The 26037-nt window shown below is 39.9% G+C and overlaps 2 protein-coding genes across 2 annotated transcripts; both read left to right on the plus strand.

The window, feature by feature from the left end:
• Positions 1-951: 951 nt before the first annotated feature.
• On the plus strand, positions 952-25334 carry RXYLT1 (ribitol xylosyltransferase 1). The gene is made up of 7 exons (XM_055327826.1): positions 952-1248; positions 2021-2176; positions 6771-6873; positions 17819-18133; positions 20529-20699; positions 24533-24946; positions 25193-25334. The coding sequence occupies exons 1-7, from the start codon at positions 1080-1082 to the stop codon at positions 25254-25256; spliced, it is 1392 nt and encodes a 463-aa protein (XP_055183801.1). The 5' UTR covers positions 952-1079; the 3' UTR covers positions 25257-25334.
• Positions 14617-14935, plus strand: LOC129511535 (protein S100-A11-like). Its single transcript, XM_055328329.1, is given in 2 exon segments — positions 14617-14754; positions 14756-14935. Coding segments are annotated over 2 exon segments (318 nt in total).
• Positions 25335-26037: the final 703 nt, after the last annotated feature.

Raw genomic sequence — 26037 nt, forward strand, 5'->3', positions numbered from 1 at the left:
ATTTTTTTAAAATTTTTTAGTAATCTGTACACCCAACCTGGTGCTCAAATTCACAACCTGGAGACGGAGAGCCCATACACCACCGACTGAGCCAGCCAGGCCTCTACCACTTAGCATTTTTTAATGGACATGTATATTCATTCCTCTGTAATGTTGCAGGCCCTGTGCTAAGCGCTGGGAACAAAAGCAAAAGCATGGACCCTGCCTTCATGGATCACGGTGGGCGCTGTTTTGGATTTTTGGTCTGTTTGGTGTTTTTTCTTTACGGTCAGATAACAGGTAAGTTTGTGTGCACGTGGGGAGGAAGACAGGGTTGAAAGGGGCTGTGGGCACTCTGCGGAGGTCGAGCAGCAGCGCGTGGGCTCCCAATGCCCAGTTCCAAAGACGGATGCCCACACGGTAGGAAAGCCAGAGACGGGGGCGCTTGAGGGGCTCAGTCGGTAGTGCCCAGGTCATGATCCCAGGGTCCTGGGATCGAGCCCCACATCAGGCTCCCCGCTCACTGCAGAGCCTGCCTCTCCCTCTCCCCCACGCTTGTGCTCTCTCAGTCGCTCTCTCTGTCTCTCTCTCTCTCAAATAAATAAAATCTTTAAAAAAAAAAAAAAAAAGGAAAAAACAAAGCGAGAGAAAAAGGCCTGCAGAGGGCGGGAGGCTTGGGAGGAGCTGAGGGCGGGGGCGGGGTCTGGGCGGGGCCTACGCGGGGGCGGGGCCTGCGCGGGGGCGGGGTCTGGGCAGGAGCAGGGCCCGCGTGGGGGCGGGGGCGGGCCTGCGTGGGGGCGGGGCCTGGGGCGGGGGCGGGGCCTGCGCGGGGGCGGGGCCTGGGGCGGGGCGGGGCCTGCGCGGGGGCGGGGTCTGGGCAGGAGCAGGGCCCGCGTGGGGGCAGGCCTGCACGGGGGCGGGGTCTGGGCGGGGCCTGCGTGGGGGGCGGGGCCTGCGCGGGGGCGGGCCGATTCTGCCGACTCCCTTCCCCGCGGCCGGGGCCTGCACCTGCCCCCGGAGCCCGCAGGGCCGCGGCGGAGCGCCGGCGTCTTCCCCGGCCGGGCCCGGGGTGGCGGTGGCCGACGGAGAGCCGCAGTGGGATGCGGCTGACGCGGAAGCGGCTCTGCTCGTTTCTCCTCGCCCTGTACTGCCTCTTCTCCCTGTACGCCGCCTTCCACGTCTTCCTGGGGCGCCGCCGCCGGGCGCCGGCCGCGTCTACGCGGGGCCTCAGGAAGGGGGCGGCCCCCGCGCGGGAGAGGCGCGGCCGAGGTAGGACGCCGGGCGGCCGCGGGCCCCAGGGGCGGGTCCGGGAGGGCCCCGGGGCCCCGGGGGCGCGTACCTCTTGCGGCTGAGGGCGGCGGGCCGGGCCGGGCCCGGGAGCGTGTGCGGCCGTGTCGGCCCCCCGTCCCCGGAGCTCGCCCGCCCTCCCCGGACCCAGGGCATGACCCCGGGGTCCCGGGATCGAGTCAGGCTCCCTGCATGGAGCCTGCTTCTCCCTCGGCCTGTGTTCCTGCCCCTCTCTCTGTGTGTCTCTCAGGAATAAATACACAAAATCTAAAAAAAAAAAAAAAGAAAAGAAAAGAAAAAGAAAGAAAGAAAGAATCAGACTCCTCTCTCCCTCTTTTCGGAGTTTTGCACAATAAATAGTGTCTGAAATAGTGTCAGAATCAGACTCCGAGTCCTCTCGCCCTCTTTTCGGACTTTTGCACAATAGTACCTAAAACTTACGTTCCGCAGTCAAGTGTTCAGAGATACAGTCAATGTAAAATTGAAACTTATCCAGTGATTTTTGGAAGGTTTCGTCTGGGAGAGAGAATTTCGGGTCTCCTGTTAACATTCTAAGATCGTTCAGAATAAAGATTTAATAAAGATTAAATTCTGATTTCCTTTAATTGTACGTGTTTGACCAGTCCAAATGCAGTTGCTTTGCCTCTAGGAAAACTGAAATTATCACCCTCGTATCTAATTTAAATGGCATGAATTCATCTACAACTGCAGGTCCACCTTACTGATAAACACTGTTACTCTTTTTAAAACACAGAACAATCTACTTTGGGAAGTGAAGAATGGAATCCTTGGGAAGGAGATGAAAAAAATGAGCAACAACACAGATTTAAAACTAGTCTTCAAATATTAAATAAATCCACGAAAGGGAAAACAGACTTCCATGTACAAATCTGGGGCAAAGCTGCCATTGGTAAGTTAATGTATAGAACTAAGGCATGTAAAAAGAATTCCTCAAATGTACTTTATTAACATTAAATTCAATTCATTTTAATACATTTAGTTTATTTCATTGTTAAGCATTGTGATTTATTTTTTTGCTTAATATTTCATTTCTCCTTTCAGTTAGACAATATCTATGTAAATACACAAACACGAATATTCTATTGCTGGTCTTTTGCAGAGTACAGCTTTATTTGTAGATACAAAGTAGAATGTAAGCATCCTTATATAGAAATGGCTATGTCAACTGAATTTTCATTATGTATGTATTAATTGGACACTTGAGACACAAGTAAGTATAAGAGGTGGCCCCTGACTTGCCAAAAAAATTTGGGAAACATTGAACTGAACAAAGTTAAACAAGGTTCTTTATTGCAGGCCATTCTCAGAGCCTTTAACGTGCCAGTGTTCATTATAAATGTGTAAAAAAGAGATACAATATATAGTCGATTAAACTTGAATACCCACAAAAGCATTTTTGCTCTGAGTACCATGAGATTCTTGTGTTCCAAGTTATATACTATGCTCAGAGAATGGGACCCTCAATGAGGGCTACAAGAGTCAGACAGAATTTAATGAATTGAAAGGGGCTTTGTTGGGCCTTTAAACATGAGTTGGATTTATCCACAGTGAGGGATATGGATAGAAAGGACCAGATGAGAAGAAAGTAATCAGAGAATGATGCTTTGCCCTTAGTGTTTCATAAAGTCCTTCACACTTGCATGCAAATATACATCCTTGAAGAATTTGGCTGACCTCCAAATTTCCAGTACCTAGACTGAGGCTCCAGTCATCAAGTTCTGGCAACTTTCTTCTTTATAAGATCTCTGATATTCATCTCATCCTTTAAATTCTCACTTCCCCATTCTAGTTTTTCATTAAATCTACATCTTAACAAGTTTTCATGTCTCCAGACTTTTCTTTTTGCAATTCAGTAAGCACAAAATGACTAGATGAGTTTTATCAAACACTGCTTTTCCTCAATCTATTTCCCAGGCATATAGGATTCCAATTCTATTCTTATTCAAAAAGGAAGAAGAAGGGGGGGGTGCATGGGTGACTCAGTTATGTGTCAGACTCTTGATTTTGTTCAGGTCATGATCTCAGGGTCCTGAGATTGAGCACCATGTCCAGTCTGTGCTCAGTGCAGAGTTGGCTTAGGATTCTCTTTCTCCCTCTCCTTCTGCCCCTCTCCCCCACTTCAGGTCATGATCCCGCAGGGAGTCTGCTTCTCCCTCTATCTCTCCCCATTGCTTGTGTTTCTCTCTCTCTCTCTCTCTCTCTCTCTCTCTCTCTCATTCTTACTCTCAAATCAATAAATAAAGTCTTTAAATTAAAAAAGGGAAGGGGGATCCCTGGGTGGCGCAGAGGTTTGGCGCCTGCCTTTGGCCCAGGGCGCGATCCTGGAGACCCGGGATCAAATCCCACATCGGGCTCCAGGTGCATGGAGCCTGCTTCTCCCTCTGCCTGTGTCTCTGCCTCTCTCTCTCTCTCTGTCTCTGTGACTATCATAAATAAAAAATAAAAAAAAATTTAAAAAAATTAAAAAAAAAAAGGGAAGGAAAATGAAGTCATTGATCCAAACCAGGCAGTTGTTAGGTTTCAAGGCCTGAGAATAAGCTGTAGCTCAAAATTTGCTTCTGGTCTTGCAGCTCTACGTTTGCAGTAATCCTTCCTTTGTCATAAATGGTAGCATGTGCTTGCAGCTCAGTAGTTTTATCAGCCGGTATCCTGCTGATAGGATTTTGGGAATCCAATACCCTTCTTTCATTTCAACATCTCTCTATCCCATTTAGTCTAAGCCAGCAGTGATTCTACTGATACAACCTTTTCAATCAAGAGCCTTGTGGGTCTCCTATGTATGTTACATGGATTCACTCCATTAGACAAGAGCCCCTCCACGTCTTTCCTAGATAATCTTGCCTCTGTTTCTGGCTTCTTGCTGAGATGGCTGAGGAAACCCATAAATTACACACCTACTGTCCTCAAAGAACCCTCTATGTGACTGAATATCTTGACCTTTTTATTCTTTTAAGGCACTAGCAAAAAGATACTCAGTTACATCCATCACCTTCTTTCAGGAACATGCTTTCCTGACAGTGAATCTTCTCTAATTTTCCACCCTTTTGCAATTGAACAGACCAAGAATTTCCCAAATCACCAAGTCTTGGCTCCTTCTTGTTTAACAGCGCCTCCCTCACTCTTTCTTCTTATATTTACTATAATCATCAAGAAGAAACCAAGGCATAGCTTCAACACTATTTGGAAATCTCTTCACCTAAATATCCAAGCTTATCATTTACAGGTTCCACTTTCCATATAACTTCTGGACACAGTTCAGCTAAGCTTTCTGGTGCTATTATAACCAGAATCCCCTTCTCTCCAATTTCTAATAACATATTCCTCATTTCCTTCTGAGTCCTCACCAGCAGCACTTTGAACATTCATATTAATCCTGACAGTCTACTAGATGTTTATAAAAACAATATAGGCTTTATTTCTATTGTGCTTTTTTCTTCTGAGTTCTCACTAGCTAAGTCACTAACACCCATAGTTCTATCTATAACCCAGCCAAGGCAATCTAATCTAGGATTTTTTTTTTTTTTTTTTTTTAGAATTTATTTTTTTTTTTAATTTTTTATTTTATTTATGATAGTCACAGAGAGAGAGAGAGGCAGAGACACAGGCAGAGGGAGAAGCAGGCTTCATGCACCGGAAGCCTGATGTGGGATTCGATCCCGGGTCTCCAGGATCGCGCCCTGGGCCAAAGGCAGGCGCCAAACCGCTGCGCCACCCAGGGATCCCCTAATCTAGGATTTTTAAATCATGCTCCTCAAAGTTCTTCCAGCCTCTTCCCATTACCCAATTCCAAAGCCACTTCCAGATTTTTAAGCCTTTGTTAAAGCAGTATCTCATTTCCAGGCTCCAGAATGAATAGTCTCCTATAGCTGCCATATCTAGTTACCAAAAATTTAAGTGAATTAAAACAACGTAAATTTATTATCTTTTTTTTTAATCAAGATGTAATTGACATATGACATTATATTAGTTTCAGGTATACAACATAGGGGTTTGAGATATTATATTTTATGAAGTGATCAACATGATAATTCTAGTTAGTATCTATCATCACACACACTTACACATTGTTTTCATGTGATGAGAACTTTTAAGATCTATCCTCTTGGGCAGCCTGGGTAGCTCAGCAGTTTAGTGCTTGCCTTCGATCCAGGGCCTGATCCTGGAGGCCCGGGATCGAGCCCCATGTCAGTCTCCCTGCATGGAGTCTGCTTCTCCCTCTGCCTGTGTCTCTCTGCCTCTTTCTTTCTCTCTCTCTCTCTCTGTCTTTTGTGAATGAATAAATAAAATCTTTAATAAAAAAAAATCTATCCTTTTAGCAATTGTCATATATAAAACAGTATTATTAACTATAGTCACCATAAACTTACAATCTTAAATTTCTGAAGGTAGAAATTTCAAATGTGTCCACCTGGCTGTATTCTTTTTGGAGGCTCTAAGAGGAGGATCCGTTGCCTTGACTTTTGCAGCTTCTTGAGGCTACCCACATTCCTTGACTCACAGCCCAGCATCATTCTGACTTCTGCTTCCATCCTCATGCCTCCTTCCTTACTCTGACACTCCTTTCTCCCTCTTGGTGAGGACTCTTATGATTATATAGGGCCCATCCAGATAATCTAGGATAACCTCCCCACCTCAGCATCCTTAATCACATACAGAAAATTTATTTTGCTATGTAAGATAATGTTTTCATAGATTCTAGAGATTACATCTTTGGGCATCTTGGCTGGACAGGGAAGCATTATTGGGCCACCACATGTGGAAAGCTTTATCTGATTGGCCAGGTGTCTAAACACGGTTATTTTGTATCCTTTAGTACCAGGGCATAATGAGAATGGTACAAAGCATATCTGTCAATGTAAGTAAAACAGGGCCCCCAGATTACTTCATTCTGCTTTCCTCTACTCTCAGAGATTACATTCAGGTGAATTCACAGGAAAATATCAAGGGCTGCCCTGAGGAGGAAGATGCAATGGCATTTGTCTGCAGAGGGCATCATGCAATGAGGCATGTGTGTTCACATCAGGAGGAGTTACTATCTCCTTGATATATTGACTGTGTACATATATATGTGAGCTCCTCTGGCTGTGTTTGGCACAAAGTCATGAATTCCCCTAGGTTGCTATAATACAGAAACCATTCTAATCATATAGTAACTTACATTATAACAGATTTCAGGTTAAAGTAGATAGTAAAAGTCCAGGGATAATTAGGGGTTTCTCAAACTTAGAGTAAGAGAAGTTATTGTCTTTAATATAACCCACATTTTGCCACATTTCACACTGACAACCTCTGAATTCTCTCTTACATTAATTGCCATATTGATACTTTTGAGCTATTTCTTGGCAGAACTGCCTGCCAAGGGACAGAAAAGGAATACAGTCTCCTTTCCTGATCAAATTATATACATGGGCAGAACATCTCATCTCACACATGAGAATAAACCAGACAGTAAATGGGTTTTTTTGTTTGTTTTTCTTTACCAGGTTTGTATCTCTGGGAGCATATTTTCGAAGGTTCACTTGATCCCACTGATGTGACTGCTCAGTGGAGAGAAGGAAATTCAGTTGTAGGAAGAACACATTACAGGTATTAATTGTGCAACATTAACATTTGCTGTGTTTCTATATAATGTTTTATATAAATACTAGAAGAAAAATAAGAGGAAAACACATTTAGAGACAGCATTTCTACTTTAATTTGTGAAGAATAGAAAATAGAAAAGTAAATAATAGTAAAAATAGTAAAATAGTAAATAGTAAAATAGTAAAATAGAAAAGTAAATCTCATGAAAATAGATTTTCTCATGAAAATAGTAAAAATAGTAAAATAGTAAAAATAGTAAAAATAGAAAAGTAAATCTCATGAAAATCTATTGTAGTTAAAGTTCACTGGAACATATTACAAAATACTTCCTTTTTTAAATTTTGTCTGTTTCATTTTTATCAAAACATTTATGATTATATGGGGAAGTTCATGCTCCAAATTTTGTAACATTTGGTTGTTGATAAGCATTTAATATTCCACATTTTGAAGGAATAATATATAAACTTAAAAGTACTTTCATTTTGGTCTTCTAGTCACATTCACCTATTTTATAATACTCAAGTGGTATCAAAGCTATTCTTATGAGTTGTGAAAATTTTATAAAAATATATATGAGTTCTTTCATGATTTGATGGTATAGGTTACAACTTTATTGCAATTACTCAGGAATCTGTTTTTAGATTCAGTGAAACCAATGTATCGTTAAGGCTTTTTGAGTTTTTATCTTTATAAAACTTTTATCGATGATCTCTTATTTCTAAAGTTATTTAAATAGGTAGAAAGCTGTGTGGTTAATCTCAATTTCATCTGAATTTTCTCTGCTCCTTTAATTCTTTGTTTGCTTTATACACACTTACAAAGCAATTTCATTTCATGTATCTTTTCAAAGTAATCATTCTTGAGAAGTAAACAGATTTTTATAGTTTTTAAAGATTTTATTTATTTTTAAAGATTTTATTCATTTATTTTTAAGTAACCTCTATACCCATCATGACCCCAAGATCAAGAGTCACACACTTCTCCAGATGAGCCAGCCAAGTGCCCGAAAACGGGTGAATTTTATGAAATGTAAATTAAAACATGATCTTTAGAAAGAAGTTCAACTTTTTCTTTTTTTCCCCCAACTTTTTCATAAGTAGCATATGCTGATTCCTCCTAAGAAATTAAAAATGAAGGTGCCTATGAAATTGAACTGTAAATCAATATACAGTAGATACACATAGAGATAGACAAAGTTCTTTCAAGAGAAAGAATGAGTCCCAGGCTCACTTGTAACCTAATTGAACATAATATAAAGAATGTATCAATAAGGTTTTTGTGAAGGTAAATGAAAGAGAGATAATATTCAGTACTGGAGATAGAGAGAAAGGAGAATGGAAGGTAGGGAGATGTTGCAGTACCTATTCAAGTAATAGTAAAAATAATAAAACCAATAACAACAGCAAGACTTCTGTAGTGATTACTATGTGCCAGATACAATTCTAAGCCTATACATCTGTTAATTCGTTTAATCTTCAAAATAATCCTGTGAGGGGTGCCTGGCTGGCTCAGTCAGGAGAGCATGTGACTTTTGATCCGGGGGTTGTAAGTTTGAGCCCCATGTTGGGTGTAGAGATTACTTAAAAATAAAATCTTTTTAAAAAGTTTTTAAAAATAATCCTGTGAATTAGAAACTATTATTTGCCATATTTGAAATTTAGGGAAATCCAGGCAGAGAGAGGTTAAGAAATTTGCCCAAGTTTAGACACCTAATAAGAGGTACAGCTGGAATTTGAATTTAGATACTTTGGCTGCAGTATGTGCTCTTAACTGCTCTACTGCTCAGAGGTGACAGCACTTCATCAGGCCGGCTCAAAAGTTCAGTCTGCTACCCAGGTGTTCATGGACTCACATCCTGAGCACAGACTACATATGTTACTGATTCATGGTAAACACAGAGTCATTTCTTCCCTTCTGAAACGTAGATTTGAAGTACTACATATAGTTAAATCCCATATCCTGTTTCCATATTTAATCAAACAGCCCTCATATAATTGGGTATTACTTGCAGTCTGTCTATATGGAAAGAATGTGCTGGTCAAGTCAATATAAGCATGTGGATTGACCATTCTGAGTTATTTATTGGTGTTCTGGATTACATGCTTTGGACCTATATGTTGATACGAGCTCTTTGTAAACATAAAGTTTTATTGTAACAAAATGGATTCATACTTTTTTACACCAAGTACCCTGATAGTACTTAGAAACTCTTCCCAGTATCTTCAAGGTGACCCATACCTTCTAATTCAGTTTTGGTAAATAAGGATGAACATGGGCACCTGCGTGGCTCAGTCAGTTGAGCATCTGCCTTTGGCTCAGGTCATGATCCTGCAGGGAGTCTGCTTCTCCCTCTATCTCTCCCCATTGCTTGTGTTCTCTCTATCTCTCTCTCACTTTCTCTCTCAAATATATCAATGGAAACTTTAAAAGGAAAAGAAGGAGGGACAAAAAATAAGGATGAATGTTTTGAAATATTTAGGTTAGTAGCCTGTGTCAACTAAAAAGTTGCAAGCCCATAAGAATTTATTAATTTTGGAAAAATAAATTATATATACTACTTGCATGAATCTAAAACTTTAATAAGCTGTTTTTAAAAAAATCTGTCATGAGAGTGAACTTCTTGAATACAAAGTTCTCTTAATTTTTGGAAAAAACACTATTGCTATATGATCATAATATGAAGTCTCAGTAAAAATTTCAGAAGGAAAGGTAAACTTCTCTATGAATTTTTATGAATTTTTCTGACAAAAATCTTAGACTTCTCCCCATAATGCATATTTTCATTTCAAATACCAGAATATGAGATTTATTTTATTTTTTAAAGACTTTATTTATTTATTCATGAGGGACACAGAGAGAGAGGCCGAGACACAGGCAGAGGGAGAAGCAGGCTCCCTGCAGGGAGCCCGACATGGGACTCGATCTGGGGACTACAGGATCATGCCCTGGGCTAAAGGCAGGCGCTAAACCGCTGAGCCACCCAGGGATCCCCAGAATATGATATTTATATGGACAATACTCATTTACTTTCAAACACCCAAATCCAGTTATCTTAAGCTTAGGAATATGTATAAACTCTTGAATGGGATTAGAAAAATAGAAGCCAGGAGATAGGGATGCCAGGGTGGCTCAGTGGTTGAGTGTCTGCCTTTGGCTCAGGTCGTGATCCTGGGGGTCCTGAGATCGAGTCCCGCATCAGACTCTCCACAGGGAGCCTGCTTCTCCCTCTGCCTATGTCTCTGCCTCTCTCTCTGCGTCTCTTATGAATAAATAAATACAATCTTTTAAAAAAGAAGCCTGGAGATGAAAGGAAAAATAATCATTACTAATGATTTAAAAACCTGGGGTTTTTCTGGGGTACCTGCTGTCTCAGTCAGTGGAACATGCAGCTGTTGATATTGGAGTTGTGGTTCAAGCCCCGTATTGGGTGTAGTGATTACTTAAAAATAAAATCTTTAGGGGTACTTGGTTGGCTCAGTCAGTAGAGCATGTGTGTGATTCTTGATCTCAGGATTGGGACTACCTGTAAGTCAAATTCTGGACCATAGATCAGTGCAGGTTTCAGATAAAAATTTTTACTGGTAAACAAAAACAATGTAGTTAATTTTTCATAAAGCCCATTTTCCCACTCCAGCCATGATAGCACAAGAGTGGGAATATTCCTTCATTAGCATTGAATTAGAGGGATCCCTGGGTGGCTCAGTGGTTAAGCCTCTGCCTTTGGCCCAGGGCGTGATCGTGGAGTCCCAGGATCAAGTCCCATGTCGGGCTCCCGGCATGGAGCCTGCTCCTCCCTCTGCCTGTGTCTCTGCCTCTCTCTCTGTGTCTCTTATGAATAAACGAATCTTTAAAAAAACAAAATTTAAAAATCTTTCTAAAATCTTCAAACAAACAAAATTAAAAACAACAACAACAACAACATTGAATTAGAAAAGTATGGAATCCTGACCGTAATGCCAACCACAAAAGTGGGATAAATTTCAGCAGCTATTCAAATGTAAAGGCTGTTCATAAGTTTGGTATACCTATTTTGTAAAACCAAATTTTTAAAAACTGCTAATTAACCAAAATTGATATAGAATCTAGTGGCTAAGATCTCCCTCTGCCTGTGTCTCTGCCTCTCTCTCTCTCTCTCTCTCTCTGTCTCTCATGAGTAAAGAAATAAAATCTTTAAAAAAAAAAAAAGAATCTAGTGGCTAAGAACCACATGGACAGTTTGCTTGTACACGTATTCTTTTTTTTTTTTTTTTTTTAAGTAATGTGTGCACCCAACATGGGGCTTAAAATTACAACCAGTAGATCAAGCATTGCATGCTCCATCAGCTGAGCCAGCCAGGAACCCCATCTTGTGCACTTATTCCTAATCAAGGTATTTTCCAGACTCATAGCTGGCAAATTAGTAATCTTATCTATATAACTCACTTAATATAACAATGGTGTATATGTAGTGTTTGTTCAGTAGTACTTGTTGAGTTTAGAAAAAAAATGAAATAATAATTATATTGGATTCTAAAAAATATATTCTGCTCACACTCAGCTTAAAACTCAAAATCTGAATGATTTCTCTGGACTTTATATATATTGAAAGTACTTCCTAGGAAGAAATATTTAACTGAACCAAGGAGAAAAGAAAAAATATTGAAAATTAGAAGTTTTGACTATTAATGTATGCTAAGAAACCTTGAAGAGTAAATCACTGTTTTAAAATTCTGTATATGAGCTCTTTAAATGTTTATTCTTCAGTTAATGAAATTTTATGATTGATGCTTGACTAATACCCTTAGGAAATTAAAATATACCTTTCATCATGCATAAATATACTGTAATATCTCATACATAAGACCTTCTTTATATAATGTATAGCTAGAAAGTTATGGCTAAATTGAATTTTTGTAACTTGATTCATACTTTAAATGCAGTGAGAGAACTTAAATAAATTGGTAGGGCAAATAACTCCCTGAGAGAGAATTACTGCTTGTTCATTCAGCATTTCCTGAAGCCCATACTAGTTGTTCATTCTAGGCTCTTGGGATTTCAAAGTGGATAAAATACTTTTCTCTGACCTCAGGGAGTTCACAGACTAGTGTTTGAAACAAACACATAAATAATTTTCATACTCCATATAAAGCGTAATGATAAGTATGTGAGTAGTCTATCATGTTAGTTGGCAGGGAAATGGAGAAGGCCACTAACCCGATCTGAGCAGAGTTGTAGAGTTAGGGGTATGAGGCCTATCAAGAAAGGTGATGATGGCTGAGCTGAGCCCTTCAAAAATTAGTAGGAGTCAACAAAGTGGTGAGAGGAAATTATATTCCCACAAAGGCGACATCAGAAACTAAAAACTGATAAAGAGCTGTCTTGTGCGTGGAATTGCAAACCATTCAGAATCCCTAGGGCATGAGACAGGGTAGGTAGCTGAGACTGGGAGTATAGGGCAAGGACCATATCATGGTGGACCTTACGTGTGCCACGTTAAGACTCTTGGACTTCATTCTTGGGCAGTGAAAAGCAATTGAAGATGATTAGGCAAGATAGTGGCATTGCCATATATGTTTTTGGGGTAGATTTCTCCAGTAGCCAAGTGGAAAAATGATTTGGATGCAAGCAGACCAGCTAGGAGACTGTAAGTATCCAAAAGATAAATAACTAAGTGATGAGGTAAGGAAATGGTGGTAGGGTTAGAACCAGAGACAAGTTCGAGAAATATTTTTGGGCCAAACTTGCAGAACTTAGATTATTGGATACAAGGATGAGAGCAAGAAACGAATCTGACAACTCCCCAGTTTCTAGCTTGTGCAGCAGGATAGCTTGTGTAAGATCAAAATAACAAATACAGGGATGGGAGCTGGTTTGTCCACCCTTCTCTACCCAGCAGCACCTGCCTGACCCCCTCTTTCTCAGCAGGCAACCTTGCCCCCTATTTCCTCAAGAAAATGGAGTGTATCCGTGATTATCTCCCTTAACTAGCTCCCCTAACGTTTACCTACATGATCTCTGTCTCACCTAACCTTAGCTCTCAGTGAGATTGCCCTGGCTCAGGGTTAATTCCCTCCACCTGTGCTTCCCCTCTGCCTCTTCCAACACCTTCCTTCCTCAATTACTTCCTTGCTCTCCTTCATCTTTAATCTTTTACTCACTATTGCTTTCCCACCTTCTCATCCAGACCTTCAAGAGTATCTGCATTCACTGTCCCCAGTTCCTTCTCATTTACTCTCAACACATGGCAGTTCAACTAACAATACACACAGAACTATTTGAATACACACACACTACAATACACACATAACTATTTGAATCCTACGGGATTTTTCTTTTACCTCCAAAATTTCTTTACCCAGATCTGTGCTTCCCAGACTGTGTACTGAGGTACCCTGGGGCACACAAATATTTTCTTAAGACTTTATTTCTAAGTAATGTCTGCATCCACCATGGGGTTTGAACTCACAACCTCAAGAATCACATGCTCCACCGATTGAACCAACTGAGTGCCCAAGCACAAAATTTTTTAAATCTTTGCAGGAAACACTGTATTACTTCACATTTGTCAGACACCATGCAAACCACCAGCTCGAGGTAGTTCGCAGTTCCAACACTAGATCACCCTACATTTATTTCAGTGATGCCACATCTTTGTGGAGCTGGGTTTTCCATGGTTGTTGTGCTGAAATTCAGGTACTGTGCAAAGATCAACATGGGACAGGCAGTGATAGTGGCAGAATCCTTTCTGACTCCAGGGTTTGAGAAGTTGTGTAGTGCTCAACAGGTGCACACATCCATCTCATTATTATCTGTGGTTAGTTGAGAATGAATTAGGAATTTTTTTCATTTGGTATGTGAATATTTTTTAAGTGACTTCCAAGCAGTTAAGACGTAAATACTTATTTAGTTGTTTGGGCTTAACAATTTAAAATTACTGAACCATTACTCATTTCTTTGGCTTAAGAGACCTTGAAAAAAATCACTAAAACCCTGAAGGTGCTGGGAACAAAGAAAGTTTAGGAACCTTGAATTTCCATCTCCTCATCTCTGACCCTGTGGCTTACACCGTTACCTAAAAATGACCTCGAGGTCCAGAAAGCCAATTAGAGCACAAGGGCCAGTGTTCCTGCTGCTGGAATGCAAGAGCACTCCACAGAGAGCAGTGGAGATTCCAGGATGAGTCAGATGAGCCATAAATGAATCATACTTCATTTTGTTCACTTATGTGAGTCAATAAAATTAGAAGTATTCCTTTCATGTGAAAGTGAGACTTGAGTATAGCTTTTACTATTTTACGACTAAAGCCACGTGTTAAAACACCTATTGTAAACTCCCAAATTAATGGCATTTGAACAGAAGTTTTGCCATGTCCAACAAAGTTAATACCATAAAAAATTATTTTTTGCTTTCTTCCTGTGCAAATATAGCAAATTTCTAGTCATTAGAGGTCTTTGTGATAAAAAGGCCCAAAACATTCTAAATTTTTGAAATTCTTATAAGATATAGTTTAACTCTTCTGACTAAATTGTAAAATGTCTTCTTCCATTTTAACCTGTTTCTGATTGGGTTAAGATTCTAAGTGTATTTAAAATACCTAGTACCCAGGTGCACCTGGCTGGCTTAAAAGAGCATGCAACTCTTGATTTGGGGGTCATGAGTTCAAGTACTAGATTAGGTGTAAAGATTACTTAAAATAAATAAATAAACTCCTGGTAGGGCTGCCACCCATGGGGCCACAGCCTTCTTGCCCGCCCACTCCATGCACACATGGCAAAAATGTCCAGCCCTACTGAGACTGAGCAGTACATCGAGTCTCTGATTGTTGTTTTCCAGAAGTTTGCTGAAAAGGAGAGTAACAACTGCATGCTCTCCAAGGCAGAGTTCCTTACCTTCTTGAATACAGAATACAGGACTGGCTGCCTTTACAAAGAACTAGAAGGACTTTGGTGTCCTTGACCACATGATGAAAAAGCTAGATCTCAACTCTGACGGGCAACTAGATTTCCAAGCATTTCTTAATCTTCTTGGTGGCGTGGCCATGGCTTGCCATGACTCCTTTTTAAGGACTACCCATTTCCAGGAGTAAATCTAAGGAGCTTCTTGGGCCTGGCCTCCAGATCACCCCCCTTCCTGCAAAGCAGCCTCCCAATCATTTCCTCCTCACATCCTACATGGGCCCTGGCCCAGAGTGTCCACCGCCCTTTGCATCCAGTCCTGCTGGTATTTAATAAAGTGTTGTGTAAAACACAATTAATAAACAAAGTTTTTAAAAATTCAGTTCTCAGATTTTCCAAGTTCATTTGTTTTTTTAATTACATCTTTTTTTTGATAGGTTTGTAATAAAAAGAACAAGTGGTTGTTACAATAACTTGGAAAATTCAGAAGATGTTTCCATCACTCATAAATCCACCGTGTCCATAATTCCAAAAACAGGATTAGACCACATTTCATCATGTCTACTTCCAGTCTTTTTTCTATGTATAGTATTATGTAATTAAAAATGTACAGATACAATATTGTTTTGTTGTTTCTCACAGATTAATAACATGTACTGAGCTCCATGGCAAATATTGTATTCAGTATTACCACCTTTTTATCCTCACAGTCCACTGTTTTTCTCCAACTAAACTAGTTATCCTGCCCATGTGTAATCTCATTCTCCTTATATACCCTTAAATCACAAGCTTATCTGCCTCTCTGCCCTTGTTCATATTACTTATATTTCCTGGAATACCTTTCAACTTTTACCTTCCTCTACTCATGTCCCTTTCATTTAACCTACTTTAGCAATTTTATTCTGTATCACTTAATATAGCATTTAATATATATTTTCATGTTAGTGTTTACTAAACTGTAAAACACTGTACAGGTGTTTATTATCTATTATACACCTATATAAAGCAATAAATAGATATATCAATTGAAAGATGCTTTACACCTCAAAGCCATACCCTATAAATAATGCTTTAACACAATTATATCAAGGATGAACAATGATAGATAAAAATATATGTCTCAGGACAAAAAGACTCATGGTATTGTTTTTTATCAGGATTATAAATTATCCTGATAAAAACGTTCTTATCTAGTTAGAAGTTAAAATGGGATATTATTAGATAACTGTCAATATTATCTGATCTAGTAAAATGTTTCATGTTTTTAAAAAAGTAACACAAGCTTCGGTGTGGCACTCTTTAAAATAGTTTGAGAATATGAGATATATGCACTTAAATGTAAATAACTAAGTTTGAAGCCTGTCTCTACAATTGCCTCTCTAGTGTCTACTAGCTTTATGTAAGTCATGTAACCTCTCTCAAAATTTCCTCTTCTTCCTTCATAAAGTTGACCTAGGGTGGGAAAGGAGGGCTGGAAGATTTCTTGTACTCTAGGAATTATGCCTGCCTATAAATCTAAATCTAATTTCACCTTTAGATTTATATGGTAGTTCATATACTACCAATAATAAATACTTTAAACCTCTCCTATCATCACGATCCCTAAAGTATTCTCTAGCCCCTCAGATTCTCTTAAATTGCTAAAAAAACATTAAACCATTGGCCACCTCCAATGCCAGGTCCCGTCCCAGGCAAATACAAAACACAGTTCTCATCCCGGTAGGTTACTCTCATTGTACAATAAGGTCATAGAATCCACACAGTACCCATACATACAAACAAAATATATATTTAGGTTTGGGGTTTTTAATAATATCTACTAACTCTAGTATATTTGTTAAGCATAGTGTCATGGAAACAACTTAACCTCTGAAGTAGACATGTCCCGATTCACAATTCAGCGATGCCTCACTAGGTTATGCAACTTCAGCCTGATTTCCCAAAAGCAGGGTGAGGACTAACGTGCTCTGCCGAGCTGTTGGAAGATAAATGACAACCTATGCAGAATGCCTATCTGTCATGTTTTTTCTCCTACAATAATAAGCAATAAAAGCAGAATTTCAACATCTTTTAACTAAAGACTCTGGGTTATGGGACACCTGGCTGGCTCAGGCAGGAGAGCATGCAATTCTTGATCTCAGGGCTCTGAGTTCGAGCTCCACATTGTAGAGATACTTAAAATCTTGTAAAACATAAAATTAAATTAAAAAGACCCCAGACAGTTATAAAGAAATGGTTGAGCAGGTTGTAGAGAATTCAGGACCATTATGGCTAATTTTAACATAGTCTAAAACTTTTTTATATTTAATACGTATTAATTTAAAATAATTCAGTGGTATTGGTTGTTCTAAGCACACAGAATATAAAAATGTGAGTTATGAAACATGTCTATTCCTCTTACGACTTTTTTCCAATACAGTAAGGAACAGAGAAAAATATATTCTCATTTACCCATCACACAGAACAAATTCTAGCTCTCTGTCATATTTGCTTCAGATACTTAACTTTCCTCTTAAAAGAATTAAATATTCCCTGTAAAAAGGAAGCTTTCTTTGTACTATTCCCCAGTTCCTTTTCCCTTCTTCCTGGTAACCTCCACGGATGTGTAGAATGCCATCCTCCAGTTTCTCAATTCATCACTTACACTTCATTCAGATAAAGAGCATAACAGTCACTCACACCATAAAAGAGATGAGAACTACTGATTTAAATACCTTTCCAGGAGGAACTATACATATAGAATTTCACACTCAACTGTGAATAGTTTACTAGCTTAAATTCTAGCCACCACTTATTTTGAATGTGGTTAAAAGTAACAACAAAGCTACCACATTTCTGATTGCCATGTGCAATTTACCTTCCTACCACCAAAGCTTCCCATTAACCCACAGCCATGATGTATCCTTCAAACTTGTTCAAAAAAACTTGTGTTATAGAAATATGTCTCTAGAAAGAATACAGATTAAATCTCATTGTAGATTTTATATAAAATGATTAAAAACTTCTGATCTCAATTACCTTTGTTCTGTTTCTGTTTATCTCTTGTTCTTGTTTTGTTGTTTTGTTTTTAACAGCTTCATCACTGGCCCAGCTGTAGTCCCCGGGTACTTTCCCATCGATGTGAATAATGTGGTACTCGTTCTAAACGGAAGAGAAAAAGCTAAGATCTTTTATGCCACCCAGTGGTTACTTTATGTACAAAATTTAGTGCAAACCCAAAAACTCCATCATCTTGCTGTTGTGTTGCTTGGAAACGAACATTGTAATAATGAATGGATAAACCAGTTCCTCAAAAGAAATGGAGGCTTTGTGGAGGTGCTTTTCATAATATATGATAGCCCCTGGATTAATGACGTAGATATCTTTCAGTGGCCTTTAGGAGTGGCAACGTAAGTACAAAATATTATTACGTATTTCTAGACCTAAGACCTGAATTTCTGAATCAGGAAGATTGTACTTTAAATTTGTAAAAAATGTAGATCTGGGACCATCTGGGAAGCCCGGTACAGTCTTTTCCATGGAAAAAATATGATTTGGCCTCATGCTTCAGTAGTAATAATGATGTTTTTAAAGTACTTTAGTTTGGGGAGAGGGGTTGCTTTTTGTTTTTGTTTTTTGAGAGAAAGAGAGAGAGTGAGTGGGGAAGAGGGGCAGAGGGAAATGAGAGAGAGAATCTTAAGCAGGCTTCATGTCCAGCACAGACCCCAACTTGGAGCTGGATCTCCCAACCCTGAGATCATGACCTGAGCCAAAATCAAGAGTTGGACACTGAACTGACTGAGCCACCCAGGCACCCCTAGCATATTTTAGCATTTGATAAGGAAAGCAGATTAAGTTAAAAATTCCAAGGCATAGGATGAATGTTCAGGTTTATCAGTAGTGCCCTAAAGAGATGTTTAATAGAAAATGGCAGACAGATCTTAAAACAACTACAGAGTCTATATAATTTATAGTAAAAACAAACAAAAATCTTACTGGTAAAGCATGTTAAATCAGGAGCATAGCATACCTTTGGATTTGAGAGGATCATAATATGCTCAGATCCGCCACTGAGACTGATTGAACTTGCACAGATCTCTTCTATAATAGTAGGAGTTAATTAAGTATTAACTAAGGCTTCTAAATATGTCTATAAAGTCTTTCTATAAAATGGAAAGCTCATTTTTTATCTTTCTGTTAATAGAGAGTTTTTAATTTAGTTGACTTTAAGGTAAGTTAAACTTAGAGCCAGCACTAGTACATAAACTTCCCAAGGCCAGGCGTTTTGTCTCGTGTTCTCTGTGTCGACAGAGTCTAAAACCAAGCCTGCACAGAGTAGACAATGAAAACTTGTCAAATGGATGAATTACAAAAAATCTCGCTAACATGCTTTTTGAATCAGATATTCATTATTCATTCTCATCACTTGTTACCAGATATGGCCTTAAATTGCTGCTTAATTGGCTACCCAGCATCACCAGAGAAGCATATTAACAGACATATTTCCTGGCCTACCCTGTGGTATTCCAACTTAGTAGGTTTGTGGTAGCATCAGACAAAAAGGTTTATATTAAGTATAGCCAGATATAAGACCCTTTGAAAATTCTCTCCCTTGAGTAGAGCTCATTGTAAAATGCTCTTTCACAATTTCATTTTACAATTTCATTGTAAATTACTCTTTCACAGTAACACTATATAGTCTGTTCATACAATTTCCATACATTGAATGGAAATTCTTTGTAATTCTGTGTTTGTTGGACTAGGCCAATATTTTTTTTTTTTAATAAATCAGTGGTTTTCAACCAGAAGTTGTTTTGTCCTCCAGGAGACATTTGACAGTGTCTGGATTTTTGATTGTTACAAGTGGAAGGTGGAGGCGACAGTGGCACCTGGTAGGTAGAGGCTGGCCAAGGATGCTGCTAAATATCCTACAAGGTAGAAAACAGGCTCCACAACAAAAAATGAACTGGCCCAAGATGGCAGTAATGCCAAGGTTGAAAAAACCAGTTATAGAATATTACATAAAGCTTCTCCCTTATGGGAAGCTTGTATGTCAGGCACCCAGTTTGGTGTCTGATTGTTTCCAGATGCACATAAGAATAGGTCAGTTGCGACAGGCCTCTCCTGTTGGTATGCAAGGGTTTTTTTTTTTTTTATGTTTTATTATTTTTTTAAAGCTAGTTTTTGGGCAGCCCGGGTGGCTCAGCAGTTTAGCGACACCTTCAGCCCAGGGCATGATCCTGGAGACCCGGAATCGAGTCCCACATCGGGCTCCCTGCATGGAGCCTGCTTCTCCCTCTGCCTGTGTCTCTGCCTCTCTCTCTCTGTGTCTCGAATGAATGAATAAATGAATGAATGAATGAATTAGATATAAAGAAAGAAAATTGGAGCTCTTTCCTATAGCAATGTGTATTCTATAATCTTTCCATCACCTGGCTAAAACATTCATTAAATTATGATCTTTATAAATGTGGATTATTTATACTTTGAAGATCTTGAAGTCAACCTTCCTTGACTACAAGTGTATGGAAGTTGAGGTGTATAAAAAAACAAAGTGTTTCAGGCACTTAGTCTCTACAGCAATTTGTAAAAGATGTCAATTTAAGGTTTTTTTTTTTTTTTTCCAGTCAGTAGATTCAGGGACTTTTCCAAAGTAAGCATGGAAAATTACAGTTTGGGGTTTAAAAAATCATACTTGAGATCTCTTCTCTCTGTATCATCATGCTACCTATGATGTTAGGTTATATGATAATCTGCCAATCTTGTTGTCATATATTGTTAACTCATATGTACTTATTTTTGTAGATACAGGAATTTTCCTGTGGTGGAGGCGAGTTGGTCAATGCTGCATAATGAAAGGCCCTACTTATGTAATTTCTTAGGAACGGTTTATGAAAATTCATCCAGACAAGCACTAATGAACATTTTGAAACAAGATGGGAACGATAAGCTCTGTTGGGTTTCAGTAAGAGAACAGTAAGTTCTTATGTTTACTTGATTCACCTGTTTTGTTCTCCAGTCCGAGAATTGCTTTTTGTAGCAGCACAGGTTTCTAAAAAGACATTGTTAACTTCATTAGTACCAGTCTTTTTCCAGAAGATACTTCTATAACTTCAGTATTTAAGGCTGTGTAGAAACTGGATTGTATGCATTTAAAGTGGGGAGAATCTCCTATAGCTATGGTCCACCCTGAAGAGGAATGCTAGGAACCGTCCTATGCAAATGTCAATTGTTCAAGATGCCTCAGTTGGCAATAAGGTCTTCGGTTCACCCCTGAGATGTTCAGTGGACCGGGTTTTCAGAGTTCCAAGAGTGGCATGAATTAGTCCTCACACCTTGAGGAAACTGACACCACCCTGAGGACAGGAGAACAGGACACAGTATTCTTTGAATCCCCAGATCTAACATAGGCCCTTGCACAAAACAGGCCTAGGATAAATGGGGAGCGGATGGATGGATAGATGGATGGATGGATGAATGGATTTAATAGGGTCAACGTTCCTCCATCTTTTGCATGGTTTTCATGAAATAGGTATTCATGGAGTAAAGGAAGAAATTTTGAAATTATGCCTTTTGATTTTAAATAAACAAATGCGTTTTCATGTGTAGAGTCATCAGAGAAGAAAGGCCCTTCCAGATCTACAAATATATTCATTGTAGCAGATACTCTCTTTTTGAAAGCATAACTCCCAACTCTAACAACCGAGTTAGTGTTACCATGCTATAGCCATTCAGTCAACATCGATTTTTCAGGCAACTGCTATATGCCAGAAACTATCTTAGCCATGAAGAATACAGCAGTGAACAAATCAGGCAAAAGTCCACGCCTTCTTAGAACTTAAATGTTTGTTGGAGGAGACAAACCAGGAAAATATCATTGTCAGAAGATGATAGATGCCATGGAAAAACAGTTCAGCAGGGGAGGGATGTAGAGAGGACTAGGGACCAGGAGTGGAGCATCTGCTGTGGTAGAATGGCCACAGAAAGCTCGAGTATAAAAAGTCCAGGCCTGAAGAAGGTGCAGGCCTGAGCCCTGTGTCTATTTAAGAGGAGAGTAGTCTGGGCAGAGGGAAAGCAAATGTAAAACGCCACCAGGGACAGTGTCCCAGGAAAGGAATGAATGAAGCCAGTGTAAAATATCAAAGTTGATCACAGGAATAGACTTATTCTTGTAATTCCTCTAACAACATTGAGCCAGGAGGTGGAGTAGGTGTCCTCCTTGCTTCTCATTGCTGCTTCCAGACCATTCTCCCTTTTCCCTCCCTAAAACCTCCCATTGTGAGTATCATGTCAGCAGACAAAACCGTTCATTGCTCTTCCTCTTTGAAGTCATTTACTGACCCTGGGGTTTACCTCCTTCATTCTGCGGAGAGTTTAGTTCTGGCAGATTCTCACTCTCTCCCATGTTACTCCAACCTAATTCTTGGTGATTCCGAATCTACATAGATGGTCCTTCCATCACCTCTATCTTACAGTTCCTTTACCCCCAGTCTTCCGTCTGGTTTTCCACCTGGCCTCGGCCATTCAGTGTCACGCTCATTTCATCATTTCATAGACCTTATCACACACGTCTCATCTTCTCTGTGGTCTCAAGTTCCAGCATCTCACTCTGTAACCACGATTTTTCTATCATTCCAGCTTACTCCCTGTATCTATCTAACTACAACAGTTCAGCTGGGATTTATAATTCATTGTTCCTACCACCTTTTCACTGTCCTTTACTCACCTCATCTTTACTTCCTTCCTTTCCCCACTTAAATGTCCTGGTCAACTATGACCGATATACATCCAACTCCCTAGTTCCCTAGTGTAGCGAACCCTAACTCCGGCTAAATCTAGTTCTCTTACCTGCTCCGTACCTGCACCACGCAGCCAAACACACACAGAGAGAGAATTGTGCCAAGAGACCTGGCTTTAAATACATGACCTCATGGCACCTGGTGGCTCAGTCAGTTAAGCGTTTGCCTTCTGCTCAGGTCATGGTGTTGGGGTCCTGGGATCAAGCCCCACATAAGGCTCCCTGCTCAGTGGGGAGTCTGCTTCTCCCTCTCCCCCCACTCATTCTCTCTTTCTCTCTCTCTCTTTTTCTCTCTCTCTCATAAATAGATAAATAAAATCTCTTAAAAAAATACATGACCTTGGGCAGCCCTGGTGGTGCAGCAGTTTAGCGCCGCCTGCAGCCCAGGTGTGATCCTGGGGACCCAGAATCAAGTCCCACGGGCTCCCTGCGTGGAGCCTGCTTCTCCCTCTGCATGTGTCTCTGTATCTCTTTCTCTCTCTCTCTCTCTGAATGAATAATAATAATGAATGAATGAATGAGTAAATAAAATAAATAAATAAATAAATAAATAAATAAATAAATAAATAAATAAAATCTTAAAAAAAAATACATGGCCTTGATTCTCAAGTGCCCAGAGTGTCAGCAATCATGTTTCCGTTGTCCATGTACTCCCCCACTCTCCTACAAGACTGTTTTATACCTTCTTCTCTCTTCATTACATTTTGACCCTATTGCCCATTTCACTGAGAAATTAGGAACAGTCAGGAGAGAATGTCTGGCCTCTTACCTGTTGCCCTTGGCCCTGTACAGTCTATTCTCAACACGGGGGCCAGATTAATTCTGATAAAATTAGAATTAGAGGTCATGTCAGTCATGCCTCAGATCACAAGCCCCCATGATGGGATGCTCTGACTTCATCTCCTATACCTCTCCCCTCGGTTACTCTGCTTCAGACCCTCTGGCCTTGCTGTTCCTTGAACTTGCCAGGCACACACTGTCTCATGGCTTTTGGGTTTTTTTTTTAAGATTTTATTTATTCACAAGAGACACACAGAGGGAGAGGCAGAGACCCAGGCAGAGGGAGAAGCAGGCTCCATGCAGGGAGCCCGATGTGGGACTCGATCCCGGGACTCCAGGATCACGCCCTGGGCCGAAAACAGGTTCTAAACCACTGAGCCACCCAGGGATCCCCTCTCATGGCTTTTATACCTGCGCTGCCCTCGGTTGTCCCCTCAAATGTCTGTGTGGTTTGCTGCCTCACCTCTAGCTCTGTGCTCAGATGCCCCTGCAATGAGACGTTCCCAGGTAACCTATTTAAAACTGCAATACTGCTGGCTAAGAAACTCCTTCCTCACTACTCTGCTTTATTTTTCTTAATAGTACTTAACACCTAATAATATACTGACCTGACTTGATTATTATCCATCTCTATCACCAGAACTAGAATATAAGCTTGATAAGGGCCAGATCTTGGAGGGTGGGGTAGAGAAAGAAGAACCAGCACTCAGAAAATACTGGCTGGGGGTCCCTGGCTGACTCAGTTGATAGAGTGTGAAACTTTTTTTTTTTTAAGATTTTATGTATTTATTCATGAGAAGAGACTCAGAGAGAGAGGCAGAGACACAGGCAGAGGAAGAAGCAGGATTCCCACAGGGAGTCCGGTATAGAACTCAGTCCCAGGACCCCAGGATCACAACCTGAGCCACCCAGGTGCCCCAAGAGTGAGACTCTTGATCTCTGGGTTGTGAGTTCAAGCCCCACACTGGGTGTAGAGATTACTTAAAATTTTAAAAAATATTGGCTGGATTCATATTCATTCAGAAATTTTATGATTATTAGATTCAAACGTGTCACTGTATACTCTTCAAATTCTTAAATATTTTCAAGAAATCTATTTGGGCAGGATTTTATTTATCTCTCTTGCCTGTCATCTCTGTAATGTGTTTGCCATTCCCCGTAGCTGGCATTTTCTTTCATGAAAGACATGCTTAGTAAAGTTAAAACTAAGTTGTTTTCCTGATTTTTTTAGGTGGCAGCCTCAGGAAACAAATGAAAGCCTTAAGAATTATCAAGATGCTTTGCTCCAGAGTGATCTCACATTGTGCCCAGTAGGAGTAAACACAGAATGTTATAGAATATATGAGGCTTGCTCCTATGGCTCTGTTCCCGTTGTAGAAGATATAATGACAACTGGCAACTGTGGAAATACATCTGTTTACCGTAATGCTCCTCTGCAGTTACTCAAGTCCATGGACGCTCCCTTTATCTTTATTAAGAACTGGAATGAACTTCCTGCTGTTTTAGAAAAAGAGAAAACTCTAATTTTACAAGAAAAGATTCAAAGAAGAAAAATGTTACTTCACTGGTATCAACATTTCAAAACAGAGCTAAAAATGCGATTTACTAATATTTTAGAAAGTTCATTTTTAATGAATAATAAAGGGTAACTGTTAATTATCTTCTTGAGCTAAGATCTAATTTTTTAAAATAATTTCTAATACTCTGTGTGTGTGTGTGTGTGTAAATGTTCTTTGAGGTACTCTTGTAGATCCTCAATTACGTATATAATGTTGACTAAGTAAGTGCTCCCTTATTGGGCCACTCCTTCAAATGAAGTTAAAATGTTGCTCAAACTCACTTTTACAAAGTCAGATGGTTTAACGTTTATCAATTCTTCTCATCCATTCAGATTCACTCTAGGGAAGCAGCATTGTGTGGTGGAAAGACAGCCTTGGAGTCAGAACCTGGGTTAAAACCTTGCCTCTGCATCTACTGTCTGGGACTTTGAGGAAGCCATCTAAGCGTCCTGAGTCTTGGTTCCTTTCAATATAAAATGAAAATAACGGTACCTCCTAGGTTAAGTTTTAAATATGAAATGAAATAACATTTAGAGCATCCAATATATGTAGTAAATGCTAAGTAAATAATAATTTCTAACTCATTTTTCACTCCTTACAAGTTAATAATAGGATTCAATTTAAATGTTTTAAGACATGCTCATTTACATAATCTGAGAATAATCATATACTGTGTCAAGAATGTATATGGATAAATCTTACAGAATTAGACCTTTAGATCACTCAAGTTTCGTTGAATTATACTGGAGTCGGTGCCTGGATGTACGATCTGGTCGTATATAACGGCCCTAGGTATTCATCAAGTCTAAATTTCCCTACTTTCTTAGACCTGGAATTCCCATAAAGGTGTCCACGCCGTCAGGTCTGGCAGCATGGATATAAAGGGCCTCATTTTTGCATCCCAGTGGAGCATCCTGGTGCCCACCACAACCCTATCCAGTTCTTAGGAAACTGCTCCACCTACAACCCCTGCTAAAAGCACTGCACACAGGCACCTAGGTGGCTCAGTTGGTTAAGTGTCTGCCTTCAGCTCAGGTCATGATCCCAGAGGCCTGGGATCGAGCCCCATATTGGGCTCCCTGCTGAGCAGGGAGTCTACTTCTCTCTCTCCCTCTGTCTACTGCTCCCTCTGCTTGTTCTGTCTGTCTGTCTGTCTCTCTCTTTCAAATAAATAAAT

The sequence above is a fragment of the Nyctereutes procyonoides genome, unplaced genomic scaffold (genome assembly GCF_905146905.1).
Source record: "Nyctereutes procyonoides isolate TBG_1078 unplaced genomic scaffold, NYPRO_anot_genome, whole genome shotgun sequence".
Lineage (NCBI taxonomy): Eukaryota > Metazoa > Chordata > Mammalia > Carnivora > Canidae > Nyctereutes > Nyctereutes procyonoides.

Excerpts from the sequence above, each read along its gene's own strand:
- RXYLT1 (XM_055327826.1), top strand. The coding sequence starts at position 1,080 with ATGCGGCTGACGCGGAAGCGGCTCTGCTCGTTTCTCCTCGCCCTGTAC. Across the intron at positions 18,134-20,528 it reads TGGCCTTTAGGAGTGGCAAC|ATACAGGAATTTTCCTGTGG; the intron begins GTAAGTACAAAA and ends TTATTTTTGTAG. Across the intron at positions 20,700-24,532 it reads TGGGTTTCAGTAAGAGAACA|GTGGCAGCCTCAGGAAACAA; the intron begins GTAAGTTCTTAT and ends TGATTTTTTTAG.